This window comes from Solenopsis invicta, chromosome 11 (genome assembly GCF_016802725.1).
Source record: "Solenopsis invicta isolate M01_SB chromosome 11, UNIL_Sinv_3.0, whole genome shotgun sequence".
Classification (NCBI taxonomy): Eukaryota; Metazoa; Arthropoda; class Insecta; order Hymenoptera; family Formicidae; genus Solenopsis; species Solenopsis invicta.
In genome coordinates this window covers 6857513-6875113 of record NC_052674.1, presented here as the reverse complement: position 1 = coordinate 6875113, position 17601 = coordinate 6857513, and the positions used below count along the sequence as shown (strand labels likewise).

The window sequence follows — 17601 nt, the reverse complement described above, 5'->3', positions numbered from 1 at the left end:
CCGCACGCTTGACTCGGCTAACGCAGACGTGTTTCTTAAATAGTGGTAGGTGTCGACGTGTGGCGTGTCTAGTCGTGGAGAAACTCGTCGGTTAGCACGAGGGGGAGCGTTGAGGATCGAATGGATAAATCGCTTAAGTCAGCGAGAAAAATGAGAAAATTATTTTGGACCTTTTAAACACGTACTTGTGTTTGCCTTCGCGTTAACTATCCTGTTACCACTCTGTTCTCCCTGCTAGTTATTTATACATTAAGACTAAAACTAGAAAAAAAAAGTTTTTTTTTCATTCTTCGACATATACTAATTATTGTACACATTTGTAAAATGTGCACATTTCAATTTTACATACGTTACACTCATCATTTAAAAAATAGTGAGATTGATATAACAACAATTTTGGCGCTTTTCCTATACGAGTTTCTTTCGATAAATCTCACGAGACTAGCAGATAGCAGATGTCCTTCCCCGAAGGAAATATTTAGCATACGAATGAAAGGAACACGTTTCTAATTTTCAGTCTGGCCTACACCCAATCCGTGTATCCGAATGCCACAATGGCGCTCTATTTCCTTGACGCGTATACAATCGCGTCATAGTAATCCTGTTAGTAGACGCTTCGCTGGTCAGAAGACATCCCGCTGAGAGGGCAAGGAGAGGGTGTTTTCTCGCAGTCGCATCCAATCGATATCACAATCTACATTGCCCGTCTCGATTTTTCGCAAAATAAATTTTATCTCCCTGCCAATTTAAATTCGACGTGGGAAATTGCTAACTTCAAAAGTCCATTTTTATAAATCAAATTATTTGAGAGAAGCGAATTATATTTCGATTGCAGATTTATGATCGTATGATCTGCTGTATTAGCAAATATTTCATGGATTTTTCTCAGAGATGTCTTTCAGCGTGCACTTAATCGTGAGATTACCGATACGCCTTCGGTATAATTCGCATATTGTGAACGCGTAAAGAACGCATTTGGCAGGCGTTTGGCGAAGAGCTTTACTTGTTGGATGGATCCCGCGCTGTATAATCCTTCCGTAGTAAATTACAGTTTAGAGAAGACTTTCGCGAAAATCGGCCCAAAGTCGCATTAAATCCCGTATGTCCCGTATTGTGGAATTTGCTTGTAAACAAGATTTAAGGATTTGTCCCATGGTCAGAAAAATATGATAAGCCTTTCGTTTCTGGCGTCTTCTCTTCTCTCTCGATCTCTTTTGCGCATCCTGCCGCCTCGTCGCCGTGTTTATGAAACGTAAAACCGTGAAAAAGCTTTCAAAGAGGATTTTGAACTTAACCGCGAAGATCATCGCGAACGAAAGGTGAATCGAAGGGGTTTCGGGGATAGTGAAGGGAGCCACGAAGATTCACCCTGCGACTCGTCCGTCCGATGGCATATAATGTCCCGGAACATAATATTTTTAATCCACTTTTTTATCGAATATCAAGCACATTCAAGCCAATTCAGGAAATTCAATATACGATCGACGGTGTCGTATTCCGGCCGCGTTCGTATTATTTTCGCCGCGCGAGAAAGGATTATCGTGAATGGCTGATTTTTTTAATCCCATCGGCAGCGCGGCCTGCTCACGTAACTGGATAGGCTCGATAGATTGAGGTTTATCGATCTTAAATTACCGATACACCGTCGAAACTGGGTCGTGTACTCGCACGGACACGTTGCGTGGATTTTCTTTTGCTGCGCGCCCGTGTTCCGGGAGGAACCCGAGAGCGGCCTTATTGAGGATTATCGTTGGTGAACGTCGATTAGTGTCGAAGGAAGGCCGGTTACAAAGAATCCTTTTTAAGGCCGACGAGCCCATCGCGGAACGGCGATCTCTGGATTAAGCTTTCGCTTCTTAAACTGCAATCGATGTAATTATCATCGGATGTACGTAACTTCAGCTTTCACGTTTTACGAAGTAACGTATCGTCGTCGTAGATGCGCGAAACGAAAGAGAAATGCGGAAGATGTTTATGTACGAGTAATCGTAACACGGGTTAATTCGCCGTAATGGCTTTCGTTCGAAGTTGACCTTCGGGATTCGATAATTCGTATAATTGCAACTTTGAACCAAAACTTTCAAATTAATGGTTATTTCGCGATGGTTACCTGCCAAGAATAAATCGATGCCCGGATCGCCAACCTTCGCCACCGAGACTATTTATCAAGCGAATACGCGTGTGTGCGACCGAGTCCTTAATTAAACCTATGCATATGGAATAATTAGAAATACCTCCGCGTCTGTGCTTGCCCATGCTAGGCAAACAATTTGTCTTGAGTCGGTGTTAACGATCGTCGGCGAATTAAATATCGTAGAAATTTATTTGCATACCTAATCAGCGTGATGCTGCTGAAACTCATCTCAACATTTTGTATACATTATTAAAACAAGTATCTTTACATGTTTCCTTAATTCTACATATATAAATAACTAAAATAATTCTATCTAATTTTTTATATAAATATTTAAATTTTAAATGATGAAACATATGTTCCTCTTCAATGCATTATGTAAACAATTTTTCTAGTGGAACGATGTTAATCAATGAGATATATGATTATTTATTCACTATATAAACTTATGCTGTTGAGTTTCTCGAAAGGCCAATGAAATCTGGCTGAGAAATTTGTACCCGGGCCACGAGTATAAAATTAGTGGGACGTTATCGAACGATCGTTTAATTGACGGCCGAAACAAGTGTTAATTTGATGGTGCTAAGCAGATGTCGGTCGATACGCATCTTTAATTTCGTCCCTCTCCATTGGTAATTGCTTCGACGAGATAAGCTCGGTACTCGCAGGTCGTGTATCTTCAGTTCTCTGTTTGCTTTGTTAATATAATGTTGGTCGATAGGAGCATTGTTCCAATATCGCCTTACAATGTCCAAAGTCAGCACAGTACTGTTATCAAGATACTACATAGTAACTAACAGTGTAAGCCAAGCATAATTATAAGCGACTATCTGTTGCTGCGCGTTATTTGTAAAACTATAATGCAACATTTATCAATAAATAATATTCAAAAATTGATTTAACAAAATTTTATTGTTTTGTTAAACACGTTAACCTTCCCTTTTAATAAAAAGGGTCACTAGACAAAGAAGACGTAGAGAGTCCCCACTATTGCACATAAAATCAATAAATTAATCTTTCTGTGTTCGAAGAAATTACATTGATTCATAATCCAAGTATCGCACTGATTCCGCGATGATCCGGTCAGTCGCGTGAAAGTTTCTTTAATTTGAAGGTGACATTACTGCGCAAACACGGGGAATATATCAAAAGTGAAATTCGTCTGGAAGCAAGGCGCGGCCTCTCCTTTACCGCCTTCTCTCCGTGATGCCCATTCCGCCTCCCGTTTCTTTTTTTGATATTTATGTACCGGTAATCACGGTCCAGCCTAATCTCTCACGGTGAGCGGCGCCATTGATCGCCCAGATGCAACCAACGCCTTCGGGGTCGCGGTACGTTATCCGCCACGGTGGACCGGTGCCATCTCGATAATTTAAAATTAATGTTTTTGATCCGGGACAGGCCAATGTGATCTTGATTATTTCGAAGCACGATCGGCTTCGAAATGTGAGACCGCCGCGGGACGGACCGCAGTGGCGCTCGTCGTATTTTTTGCGAAGGGGCACGTGAGAAAGAAGACATGAGAAATTATCCTTAAAATTTCTCCTGAGAAATATTCAGAATAATCTCTTACTTGTACACGATTAATTTTTTTTTTTTTAGAATTTTACAGAATTAACTATCTCTATTATTAAAAAACGAAAACTTCACATATTGCAAAAGTGTAACGTTTCTTGAATTGTTTTATTACATGCGCTGTATAAATAATGATTTTAATTCTATTAAATAACTCTTCCAATAAAAAAATGTCAATTTATGTGATAAAATTAATATCCTCCCTATTTTAGTGAGAACCTCTGATGTAACCTAAAACCCTGTGGAACCTTAGTATTACGTTTGTGGTTGTAGTACCATAATGCAGCTTTATTGACCGTATTAAACAATAATAACCTTCAATCTCGCGGTACATGACTGCTCGACAATGGATTTCATCGGAGCGAGTGCGTGGGTTGTCAGGATTGTTTCGCGTACACGAAAGAAATCTCTCGATCGAGACGAAACGGATGAAAATTACGCTAATGGAATCGGCAACAGACACATGTGTATCACACGCGACGCGAAGCAACGCCATGAAACTCGATCAACCGTTGATCGATGAGATTGATCTTGAATTACTCTATCATTACTTCTTCTTGACCATAGTAATAGAGCGAGATAATTTCGCTTATTTTAGTCTTCTTATTCTTCGCTCAAGATATATCTTTCTTGAAAATAATGAGACATCTATACTATCCCTAACTATGATTGCTATTATCAATTGTAATTTGTTTTTTTCACTAACATCACGTTCATGAAATTGTTTAAAAAATTAGCTGTTTGTTACAATTACATTCAATATTATAATATATTTTATTTAAAAAATGAAATATTCTATTTAAAGTTCTCTTCCCATTTACGTTTATTGAATGTATAAAAAACGTTTAGCGCTATATGTGCGATGTATAAAAACGTTAGATGTTTCAACATTTGTTTAACTTTTATTGAACTATATTTTAAATAAGTAAAAAAACGTTAAAATATACGTTATAAAGTCTTACAAAATATTTTTGTATTTTATTAAATAATTTTAAAAACGCATTAAATTTTTAATGGTTATTTTTCAAACATTTAAAATCGATTATTAAACGTATTTTGAAGCCAACTATATTACTTGAGTAAAGAAATAAGCTAAGAAAGGATATTGAAAGTTTCTTTCAAAGACTCGTTTACTTATCTTCATCTCGCGGTCAACTGTCGTTTGCACTGAGCAGTAGAATACAGAAGATATAAAATAAGTAGATCTTCTATGGATTATTCGAGAATATGTATTCATTGAAAATCTCCAGACCCATTGTAGAAACTAAAATGGAACAATAAGCGCCATTCAGAGTTTCTTAAGCTGTAAACACGGTGGTAACATTCATTTCGGAACTTTCCGGATTTCGATGTGCTACGGAACACTTTGTTTGAAAAGAAACTTGATAATATTTTAAAATTCCGCCTCCCGCTATCTTTGAAAAACATTTTTCACCGTTAATCGTAGATATCTGCGATCAGAATGGCACATTTCAAAAAATACAAACACTGGCGTGGAGATAAGCGTTGGGGAACGAACGTATCAAGCTGTATGTTTATTTGTTTTTGTCGAAGCTATAAATCAAGCGGATGCTGAAAAATCGTTGAATACTGTACAATGGGAATCGTACGAAGTGTAAATGAACGGAGAGAAAGGAGAGTCTTTTCGTATGACGGCGTTTACTGCCATGGCATAATCGCAAGCAGACGTCTGCAGATCGCAGAGAGATGTCCCGACTTTGTTGATTTATGTCCGTTTATTCTCGCCTCCTCGCAATCCGCTCAAGATAGAATCAATAATTATAGATTCGTTATTGTAACCCGTCATTATTCCGACTGAGAGATGCACGAGAGTTTTTATTCCAAACAATCACACGCGAGCTTCATAAAGCTCCTTTAGCTCCTGAGAAGATTAGACTCGATCTCGCCAATGTTGTAGCGGGGTGACGCGTGGCTCATTGTAAAAGCAGCCTGGTAATTGACGGATCGCATGTTCGATTTTTCCGACTTTCACGTGTGCCTCGATTCTATGAGACTTGTCAAAGAAAGTAACAGATTTATAGAGAGAAATTGGATAAACAAAAAAAACTCTAGACAAATCCAACCATAAAACAACTCTCTCTTAAGTGATTATCAACGTCAGGATGACCTAGTATGGGACACTGAAGAAGAGGAACAGTTATAATAATATATTAAGCAGATTGTACAGCATTAGCACTTCTTAACACTGCGTCTCTCTTTCATCATAATTAATTTTTTAAATAAATTCTAGAGCTAAAGTATCATCACAAGATCTCATATACTACTTTTACCTGCGATCTTGAACGATTTGAAACTTGTTTTTTTTTTTCTTTGTTGAAAATTTATGGGACTTTGCGACACGTATGTGAATCGACGATGACAAACGTACGAAAAGGAAAACGTTATTTCTATTCTACGGAGAACTGGTTTTGCCATTGGAAAGAGGCAAGCGCGCGGCGCGCGTGCCACTCGCGTGTGTCACGTGTCTCTATGCGAAGGTAACAGGTAAGAGGTAACAGGTAAGCGGCGAGGTTTAGAACCGCAGGTAGGAACGCTCTCCCTCTCCGTAAAGCGCGCATGCGATCGTAAACAAAGCTTGGACGGGCATAAATTAGCCGACACTGTCCATATATAATTCTAGCGCAATCGATTTAATTAATGTTGATTAATAGTGCATTATTGCGTTCTATCGATAATCTCACGCGCACAAATTACAATTTTTATCACAATTATGAAGGCGAGCGAGCGGCACACACACGCACACACGGAAGAATTCTTTGTTCTCTCTTTCCCCCCTCTATTTCTCTCCTCGTTCTACGAGTGGATCCTGCACAGTCTGCGTGAATTCGCGGAAGAGGCACGATCGAGACGATACTCCTTATTATTCCGCGTAGGCTAGCCTCGTAGGTACCTACATGCGTGCCGTAACCGTGGGAAGCTACGTACGGTGCCGGGGAAAATGCTAATTTTATGCGAATTCACGGACTCGACTTGGCTGCACCTTCACCTACACCGGCGCTGCTTCGCGCGCTGCTTCGCAACATTGCGCAATAAAGTCGGTCGACGGATGTGAGAGAACGCGAAGTCGGAGAACACGCGCGCGCAGCCGTTGCGGTTGTGTCGCGTCACTTCGATGGACGACGCGTCGAGTTCCAACACGGAGAAGAAATTGCGATCCTGTTTACGAGAGTACGAGAGTAAGGGGAGACCGTCCTCCTCTCGAAGTGTGTACGAGATTTCGCGACACTCGTCGCGTGAGCGAAATAAACGCTACCGTATCTCTTCATTAAGTGGATCGCTGCGGAACGCGCGTAAATCGACGCTGCGGGACAAGAGCGAGCAGCCGAAAGCCGTGCCAAAGTGTGTCGGCGAGCTTGAGAGGCAATATTTCGTTTTCCTTAATCGAAAACTTAACTCAGCTCCAAGGCCCACGACACACCGCCGCGTCGCGCGTTACATCGGCAATAAAGTCGCGTGGTTGCGCGCGGTATCCAGAAATAGTAGGTACCTTCCTGTGTTTTTAATCAAGTGCATCGCGAGATGAACGGCGGTTCGGTCCCAACGAACGACTTCTAAGAATGCCTCCTTTAATATGAATATGCATAAGGTCCCGAGCGAAAGGGGGAAGGGAAAGCCGAGAGATGCACCCTTTATGGCGCGTCTCCCGCGGCTTTTACAACGGTTTTGTTTTTCTGTAATAATAGCGTTCCGAATGGGGGACGGAGGGCGCGACAGCGCTTAAACATTTTATCAGATCATTTATATCTCATGAAGAGCCGTAAAGACACGCGCGGAGGGGGGCGTTTTGCATTGAAAGTGGCCGAAAACACATAGGAATTAATTAAGCTGCCATAAATAGCGGACCCACAGTTCTTTATGGGCACGCTTCACCGATTCCCTCGACCGCCCTTTCACGTTCGGGGGCGCGTCGTCGAAAAACGGGGGACAGAAAGAAGGCGGCGTACAGTGACTTTTTGATGCTCGAGAGTAAGCGCGACGCTCCGCGACGATCGTGATTAAGAGCAATTTGTTTAAGGAGATAACGAAGGCCGATCCCGATTGCAGTTTCTGGCTCGAAGGACTGCCCTTTATGGATGATCGTTAATGTACGCGGCAACTAACAAGCGAGTCTGTCGGCGACATAAATTTTCATATACCTTTTCGCGATTGCTTCTAATTGTCCCGAAGAGCCCGGCCGGATCGATAAAATTTCGATCATTCGATTTGTACCTATCGAAGAAGCACAGAAGTGTCTTCGCCGTTTCGCGGACGACGCTCTTCCACGGAAGAAGTCGGTCAGGATGATAGATGCAATTTGCGCCAACAGTCAGTCAGTAGCATGCGTTTCCTATAGGCCCGATAATTACGTCGCCGCTAATGTCTTCGTATGTTCGTACCCTCTACCCTACAACGACCTCCGATCTCGCCATTAATGCATATTCTTCATGGCATCACGCATGGCTCATATCTCGCGTACCAATCAATTTAATTATACCTTATCATGTACGGTGGCAAGACTACTAAGAATGTACAATGCGGTCACTCACTCCTCCCTCACCGTAATGCAAAATTTATCCTTAATATTAATAATTATAGACCGCCGTTCCAACACTTTCGTTATCAACGCCTCGAATCGGCTATCGGAGACCTAAATCAAAAAAAATGACAGCCATGACGTCTATCTCCAGACAGATTTTTCTTCGCTCAACCATTTCTTGCTTGCACGTTGAGCTTGACATGGGGTCGATTGAAGATTTCTAAACTTGATACGCGAAAATGTGTGAGATGAGATCGTTCCGGAGCTTTTTAGATGAACATCTTTAAAATACGTTTTTGTATCGTTAATTATAGATAATTGTGATCTAAGGGCGCTTACCTAATTATCGAAACGTCAAATCTTAATAAAGAATCGAAATAAGGCAACAGAGGGGATCTAAAGTGACGCATTAATTTTTACAAAGAAAATATTTTGAGCATTCCATCGTCACATTTTATATTGATATATGATTAAAGACATACAAATTGAGATTCTATCTTGCAAGCATATTAAATTCTAAAGATCATTGGATTTGTATATATTATTTTAAAATTAGCGAACATACATACAATATATTTATAAAATATATTAATATTTGAAAATTGTTAAAGATAACATGTATTTTTTTTGTTTCCGTGAAACATTAAAAGTACATTGTTTTTTTAATCAGTTTTACCAATACTTATTTCTCAAGAATAAAGCAAAGGGACCTGATACTATTCTCCTGCCTTCTGCACCCTGCCGAAACTATCATGTTGCTAAACAAACGTCGTGCTTCCTTTCTATCTATTTTTTAACAGCATCCGTCGCCGCAGGCATGCCGAGAAGCGTGTCATTACGGGAGCATAAAAGAAATCATCGATAAGGAAGGTGTTGAGAGCGAGATCGAGATACGCGAACTGTCTTAAACCGTATGGCATCCGAGGTGCTAAACGGTTCACGGCGAGGTGTTATGCACAACATAGGAACGCCAGATACAAAACGTAGGTAGGCGTTCGCCAAGTTTTCCTTATCGGACAGACACACAAATCATTGGCCAGTCGAGAATTTACGACTCGGCCGAGCTGCACAATTCTATAAGACCGAGATGATTTTCAATGATAAAATAACACGACGAAATGGATATAAAATTACGAAAAAGGTAATGCCCTGCGATATTTTATATCGACAGCTTTGAAAGAATTCTGTAGTGTAATTACACGTGTTAATATTTTATGACCACAGTACTGACATATTTGGAAGGATAGAATTTGATCCGTGCTCTGGTTCTGGCTAACATTCTCACACACAGCGCGTCGCCTGATTTGAACAGAGGAACTCGTAGCCGCAGGCGGCTTTTTGCGCGGACCACGAAGCGTGGAATTAACCGGTGCTTCCCCCTTTTCTAAAACCAACACGTAATTATCTCACCGGCGGTTGCGTTTGGCAATTCCTTTTGCCCTGGCCCCTTTTTCCACCGACAGGTTCGGCAAACGGCGATACCCGATATTTACATGGCAGGTGATATCAATTATCGCCCGTGAGCCGCCGGTGCCCCGGAGCCGAGATTGCAGCCGAATCCGAGTCTTGAATGGTTCCTCACCAATTTGCTCGATTCGCGCCTACGTCATTTTTTTCGTATCGCTCTAGTATAGTTTGCGCGATGTATCGTAACTAGCAGTTTGATCGACCAGCGGATCGAGCAAGCTTGCTTAGTAGAAATCAACGCTGCATAGGAATGCTCGTGTGATTTTTTCTGAAAAATCTCTGTTCTCCAGCATAATTCTCGACAAAGTCAAGAAACAGAGTCTCAAACGCGTTTGCGGATCAATACATACATAATGAAACATGTGACACGGAATTACCTAAAATATATGCCAATTTGTATGCGTTTGGCTATCACGAGAAAAATATAAAAAATAACTGTAATAAATATGTCAATCACTTGTAAAACGCAAAAGATGTATCATCATACTTCATACGATGGAAATTGCGAATATATGTGTTCATAGGGACAACAGAGCGATTTTTCTTATTTCCTTCAAAACTGGGCGTAACGTTCCGTTGCAGCTGAAGCAAACGGTGACTTGATAAGCACCGTGATGGTCCCCCGGGGCAAAAACAAATAATAACTCGGCCACGAGAGAGGCCCTCGGTTAGCTACAACGTTCGGCTGCGGTGCCCATCTCTCGCCTTATTTGCAGGCGACTATCGCAATTTTGAAAATGGTTGTCTCATCACGAAGGCAGAGCCCGGTCTGGGACGTTGTCGATTACAGGGCGCGCCGCTGCTCGTCGTATTTCGGTGTTGGTTTTCGAGCCTTTTGTGTTAAAAAGACGCGAGTAATCATCCCCCCTCTCTCTCTTCTTCCTCTTTCCTGTCCCCTTCGAGCCGATACTTTTGCAAACACGTAGAATCGAGTAGGGGTCCAACGAGGTGGGGAAAGAACGCCCATAGTCTGCCCCCCTTTCGCTCGTCCCGTGCCGCTTCCGATCGCCCCCAGGGCCGCAACGAGCCGACTGGCCGACTTTTTGCCACGTCGCAAGCTTACCATAGGGAATCATCAAGCGTATACTTCGACAACAGGTGTCGGGGTGGCCGGTTTTCGAGCGAGTGCGCGAAATTGCAGACTCGCGCCGTCGCCGTCTCCGTCGCCGTCGCCGCCGCTCGAGTCGGTCGCGTGAGTGACTTTGCATGCACGCGCGATTACGCGCTCGTGAACGTTGCCAGCCTCATTGCGCGGTTTCTGCAACGGAGGTGCAATTCATCCAAGGCGGTGTGACAGCTTTATTTAAGGGCTGGCGGTGCCATGAATAAAAGGGAACATTAATCTTGAATAAAATGACTGTTCTCAACAAGCGAGGATCGATATGTTTAACATTAAGATGATGTAAAGCTTCGAAGATGATGAAAAGTAATCTTTACGTTAATTTCGTAGGATTTAAATGTACAATCATTTTGCGATGTTTTATTATACCTATTACAATATAATATAAAATGAAAGGGCTTCTTTGAATCGGTGACCCTTGACGAAATATAAATTTACGAAGTCATACGACAAATAATTATAAAGCGATTTTTAAAAGAGCATTCTTAAGCTCCAAATACTCTGCTTTCACATCCTCTTCAATTTTGTTGAAGAGTACACTTTTTATATTGTGAATTCAAGTACGTCGAAGGAGCATACTGTCGAAAAGAGAAAAGAGTAATTTAGTACCTTCGGATGAGAGGGAATTTTTCGGCCGCGTTACGCTGCAGCGCGGGGGCTAAACGCGTGGTTTGTTTTATGATTTATAGGATTTGTCATTGCGTGACCACGCAGTGCGGAAGGAGGACCGTTGTTAGCGCGACGCGCCGACAAAAGAACGCACGCACACGCGCGCACCTGTGCACCATCAAGCGGAAATTGCGGACGCTTCTTCGGACCTCAAGTATGTTTTAAAAAGATGCGATCCGTTTTTGCACGCCAAATCGGTTTGTCCGCAGAAACGTCCTCCGCTGTGCACGCGTATATATATACGCACACGTGTGAGCAGGTCCACGGACGAGTGGGCCAAAAATGGGCTCGTTCGAGCTACAGCAGAACGAAAGAGCGAGAAAAGGGGGTGGGAGAGGGGAGCAAGGAAGTGATTCGATGAGACAAAAAGATGAAGCGCACAGCTACAAATTCGTTTCTCAGCAAAGTGGCAGCTGTGCCCACGGTCATGGCCATATCAGCTTTTGAATCACGATAATAAAGATGGTACCGGCGACGTATGTATTATTGATGAATTCGCATTTACTAATTTTTTGCTCGTTCTTCTTTCAAATTCATTTTTTTTTTTTTTTTTTTTTTTAATGGAACTATATTTTCAATGCTTTAATGCGAGTATGCAAGCTAGTCGCTCGCTTTCGGACGCTCATGAAACTTAAATTACTATTATTGCAATCGGAAACGCTTCGACGTATCTTATAAACTTATAATTAAATGTAAAACGCAAGTTTACATATGTCGCATTCATTTATTTCTCGAATAATTTATCGACCGGTGACACATAATAATCTATTTGTTACAGCATGAAAGCTGTAACGAGCACTTGTAAATATAATTTTCGTTGGGTGTACTCCTCTTCCATTAATATATCGTGATAAAACTTTGAAAGAAACATCGTCATAAAAACGGAAAAATAAATATACGATCGCGCGACTCCCGATTATATCGCGACGAGAGACGAGGCGGAGGATCGACGATGTCCCCCTCCTGTCCCATTTCACTTTGCATTTTCGCGCCTACTTAATAACGTCGAAAAGAGAAACGGATGGAAGCGAACGGACGATCGGGCAGCCATTAAGGCGAATCGTGGAGCTAATCGCTGTCGTTGATGGGACTGCTCCTCGGAGTCCACCGGTGAGTGGCTCGACTGACACGTCAACAAGTGAAACACTTTTTAAGCTGAAGAGTGTTTCGCCGAGAAAGCACTTAAGGACAGATGCAGTTTGCTACTACATCCGCGGACACCACGTGTGGGACGGATGATAGAGGAATGGATGTCTGATGGAAATGAATTCATTAAAATAAAATAATATATGGAATTACGCGGTTTCTACGTTAACGTTGAGCGGACGAGTGCCACGAAAGCTACGAGATATAGTCTTCACCTGATGAGCACTAATTACGAGCTTCAAGATTACCTGCTTCCTAGTAACGAAGGTCTGCCTTTCAAGGGCAAAGATCGTGTAATCTAGAAGAATCGTTCTCGTGGACGTAGATTGACGGATGATTGATGAAGGCTCACGGTGCCAAAGTACCGCCTACACGATTTTTATAATTAAAGACCGGTATACTAATAGTTATTTTGCTATCTCTGTCTTGCACACCGAGCGTGTAAGAGGGAATTCGAATTAACTCTTCTGAGATAAAAGAAGTGAAGTATTGAATTAAATTAATTTTATATTTTAATTAAAAGCTTTAATTGATTCTCCAAAATAACTTCCAAATCAACAAGAATTAAAATTTAAAATATTAAAAACATTTCAATAACTCTTTACCAAAGTATAAGTATTAAATAATTATATTTTTGGATTTCTTTTGTACGAGATAAAAGTTACGACGAAATGAGATGCATCAATTTTAAAGAATTATTGAAATATTTTTAATATTTTAAATTTTTATTTTTGCTGATTTGGAAGTTATTTTGAAGAGATTCATCTCATTATAATTTTTATTTCATATAAAAGAAGTCAAACGTACTAAAAAATTGTATTACAGAAATCGCGACGGTGTTGCAGAATAAATTTTACGACTGAGATCAAACAACGGAGATCAAATTAATAATTTCTGTTACACTCGATGCTCTCATTCTCTAACGGCTGCTGCATTTAGGATATATGCAAGGTGTTCGTTCGGTTAGCAAAAAAAGCATGAGAAAATTTGAAGTGCATAGCCTACGGCAGACAAATTCATGTTCTACACCAGACTGCCAAACATCAAATATAAGTAGATGCATTCGCGCTTAATGACTTACATATATATTTATAAAATTTAAATATAACAAGCTCGTAATTTGTAAAAATTTACATTAACAAATAGAGCAACTTATTCTTGTCTGTTGAAAAAATACATACTGCTTTATCACTGTTTTCACAAATCTTACAAACTCATTACAAAAATTTCATAAATATATAAGAAATACGGTTATATATAAAATTTTATTAATTTAGTTTATGAACAAATTATTAAACAAATATGCGATTATAAACAAATTATTAAGTAAATACAGGAATTTAAAGTCGTCTGTAGCAAAACAGTGTAAGGAATTTGACTCCAAAATTGTTTCTTATTTTATAAATAAATATAATTATTTTACTGTGTTACCTTATCTTAACGGTTATTATGATTCTTGTATCTTTTTCTTTTGACTGATTGCTTTCGGTATAGTGCTTCGTACATGAGCGTATTTCGGATTTTTCGTAAATTTATGAGGTCGATTTGCAACGGATGGTGATATCTTGCTAGATGTTGATAAATTCATAATTGATACCGATTGATTGTGACTGCGATTTGATGTATCCATTTTTGGCGTAGACGTGCCAGATTTTTCAGGAGCTACAGCATTAGCCCCAATTCCGCCTGTACTTTTACGTCTTTCGAAAATATTTTTATTTTCTGTTGCAAGCATTTTAGAAGACGTCGGTGTTCCAGACAAGTTGCTACTTGATTTGCAAGCGTTAGTTGACACCCTCGTTTTGTTTATAGTTGAAGTGCGACGGGGACTAGAATAGCTATTAGTTAGAGATGATTTTTGCTTTTTTACCGTAATTTTGTTTGGCAATAATTGCTGTAAAATAAAAAACAAATGTACGCATAAATGATATTTCGTTATACAGATATTTTATCTTGAAATTATACTTCTAGATCATTCAGCTTCACTGTGATGTTCATAAGAAACTTTCGTATTTCGGTCAATGTTACGAGTAGATATCCTGATAAATTACTTTCGAAAACTTCCTCTTCAATCTTTTTCTGGTTTCCCTCGCGAATAAAAGTGTCTGATCTGCTAATGTTGTTTACGCAAATCATAGGATTCGATCGTGAAATAAACTGCAAGTAAATGATAAATTGAAATTAATAACATGTTAAATAATCAGAATTGGTTTTTTATACATCTATATACACTATAAAAGTCAATTTACTCATCAATTAGTAACAATGGATTCAAAGAAATAATATGATAAATAAATTTACCTTTTTTTCGTTTTGTAATACATCGAAAGAACCCTCTCGTTCTTTTTTAAGAACTGGTAGTGAGACTTCAGAAACAGACGAATCATTCGTAAAAACAGATTGTACATCTTCAGGACAGCTAAACATAAAACTGTTGTCACAAAAAATATATATTTATAAATAATTGTTAGATCATATACTAAAGTTTGAAAATAACCTGGATGCATCCTCCATATCTAATTCACATTTTATCTTTATAGTCGAAGTTTCTGGATTTATTTCAGCGTTGCCATTGGATGTTTCTATCAGATTACTATTATTATTCTTGTCATTAAAATTCTTTATGTTGAGTGCGTCAAGCACATGATGTATGGTAAACACTATTTCTTCATTGTTTAAAGGCATGATATCATCTGACGATAACTCGTTCTAAAATGCATGCGTAATATAATTACAGATAATGAAAAATTTCGTTGTGCAATATATGCGATAACTCGTTAAACACACGTACTCTCTAAATCTGAATCAGTAAAATCTTATTATTACCATGATATTATTATATAAATTTGCAGTGCTGTACTTATAATTGTGATTATTGACTCTAATTTCTTAAGGGAGTACTTTAATTTAATGGAATCAATGTATTATTACTCTCTCTCTCTCTCTCTCTCTCTCTCTCTCTCTCTCTCTCTCTCTCTCTCTCTCTCTCTCTCTCTCTCTCTCTCTCTCTCTCTCTCTCTCTCTCTAACAAAGTGCATGTATCACTGATTGATATAATTAGACGTATAACACTGAAATCAGAGAATATTTATTGTTTTTCAGTGTGAATAATACATTGATTTCGATTTAGAGAATTTACATATATATGTGGACATACGTACAAATAGAAAAACAGTCGTCCACATGTGTGTAACGCTGATATCGACTATTTTTTAGAATAAGTTTTTAATCGAACAAATACTTACACTCACTGTTTTCGTGTGACGAAGGATTAGACGCGTAAATTCTTCCGCAAATTGTATCACGGACATTTTCGGCTTTCTACACAGCACGACTGTTCTGGATGGTGTACGAAAACGAACTATTTCAAATGACTGCTCGATCGAGCGACTTTGTAGTGACCCCCCAATATTTACTATTTGCTGTAACAGCGAACGGTGCCGTAGTTAAGAATTCTGTTGCCCCGCATTCAATGCGTTCCTAAAAGACAAAACTACAGATATTTCCAAAAAGAAATGAACAATTTAATATCTGAATATACTTATCCATATTTTTACTCGCGTCTCAAGTTTTTTAGTAACTCGCATGTTTTTTTAATTTATTCTTTCGATTATTGCACTTGCTTCAGACAATTCCTTATTGTTTTTAACAAATATAAATGGAAAAATTTAGCTAAAAAAATATTTGATTTGTTTATTACTTATAATACAATAATGTTAAATACATAAAAGTTTGCATAAAAATCCACTTGAACTAACCGATCGATATCAAATGATTGGACATAAAGTTTTAATCCGTGCAAGTTACTCTATCTACATTCGCGAGAATCATCGTTTTCTCCGTAACCGAGTTACTCTGCTCCCACGAGCTATCCCCGAAGTAGTTTCTGAAGTACGATGTGGCCACTCCTCCGCTCTGCCAATTATTCCCTGCCACACGTCGGGCACTGATGGAGCAGCCCGCGAGAGAAGAGGCGTAGGGACATGATAAATCTCCCTCGGGGGAAAAACTAGCCGCCCAAAAATATATGCACGCCGGAGATGGATGGGTGGAGTGCAAGGGCGGTGCCCGGGTACGCAGGGAGAGAGTTTCGTCTCAGTTTGTTTCTTGGGACTCCTTCCCCGCAACCTGGTCCCTTTCTCTTCCCCGTCCCTTGTCGCCCGTGCGCGCGGCGTGACGCCTTTTTATGAATTTTTTGGCGATCGAACGATTAGGGGAGGGCGGCGCTCGTCAGTCAACTCGGTGGATGAATCTTCGACGTATGCAGATATGCTCGTCGCCACTCTCTTGGAGCTAACTTAAAAATAAAATCGTACGCTGCGATAAAATTCAACAACGCGTTCGATACCACGCCAGCTGCTCGTTGAGAGCGCGTGCGACGTCTCCCAGCTGAATGCTGAGCGCGTGATTAATAAAAGTCGTCACGATCATTGAAAAAAATATTAAAAGACTCTCAAAGTGTTAAAGGTTCTCTTAGAAGATTCGAAAAGTGATAACCAGATTCACTATAAATTTTAATAAATTAGAAGAAAACGAAACGTACGATTTATACGACATAGAGAAATGAGTAGGAATATATAACAAAAATCAGTTTGAGGAAGTTTTTAAACAAACTGCAGATATATAATCCTGCATAGGGATTAAAGACGCAGCTTGCAAGGTCAGTGTTTGAATGTTCACGCAGCGGCTCGGTCCTAGCAAAATATATACCTCCTTTCTCTACATATTTCTCGTCGTTGCTTCCGATACACTAATTTCAGCTTGTCCCTACAAATGAAAGGCTTCGCCGCGTCTGCATCGTTCCGTAGCACCTTCTCAAATATTTATTATTTCCGATGCCGGATGTCCTTCGGCCGAGGCTTGAAAGGATACGGAGGACATTACGGAGGCGCACTTTCTTTCGCCTCACTCCTCGCGAACCGCTAATGCACGTGCAGCCGGCGCAACCGCATC

The 17601-nt window shown here is 40.0% G+C and overlaps 1 protein-coding gene and 1 long non-coding RNA gene across 5 annotated transcripts; one reads left to right on the top strand and one right to left on the bottom strand.

Annotated features, from left to right (window-relative positions):
* The first annotated feature begins 6003 nt into the window (after window positions 1-6003).
* Window positions 6004-13736, top strand: LOC120358990. Of its 4 annotated transcripts, XR_005575891.1 has the most exons (5): window positions 6006-7209; window positions 9047-9387; window positions 9471-11139; window positions 11523-11978; window positions 12281-13736. It is a non-coding gene; the product is annotated as an uncharacterized LOC120358990 (long non-coding RNA). The 4 variants fall into 4 exon arrangements; XR_005575890.1 differs by having other exon boundaries at window positions 6004-7209; window positions 9047-11139; XR_005575889.1 differs by having other exon boundaries at window positions 6008-9387.
* A 161-nt stretch (window positions 13737-13897) lies between these two features.
* Window positions 13898-16030, bottom strand: LOC105200364. The gene is made up of 5 exons (XM_039455087.1): window positions 15900-16030; window positions 15146-15357; window positions 14950-15067; window positions 14614-14805; window positions 13898-14542 (listed from the first exon to the last, which is right to left on the bottom strand). Exons 1-5 carry the CDS (start codon window positions 15957-15959, stop codon window positions 14096-14098), a joined length of 1029 nt encoding a protein of 342 aa, XP_039311021.1. The 5' UTR covers window positions 15960-16030; the 3' UTR covers window positions 13898-14095.
* Window positions 16031-17601: the final 1571 nt, after the last annotated feature.

What these genes read in the sequence shown, in the direction of transcription:
- LOC105200364 (XM_039455087.1), bottom strand. Translation starts at nt 15,959, where the DNA reads ATGTCCGTGATACAATTTGCGGAAGAATTTACGCGTCTAATCCTTCGT. An exon ending in TCCTTCGTCACACGAAAACA is followed by an intron (nt 15,358 to 15,899) that starts GTGAGTGTAAGT and finishes CATGCATTTTAG; the next exon opens with AACGAGTTATCGTCAGATGA. An exon ending in GATATGGAGGATGCATCCAG is followed by an intron (nt 15,068 to 15,145) that starts GTTATTTTCAAA and finishes TTTTATGTTTAG; the next exon opens with CTGTCCTGAAGATGTACAAT.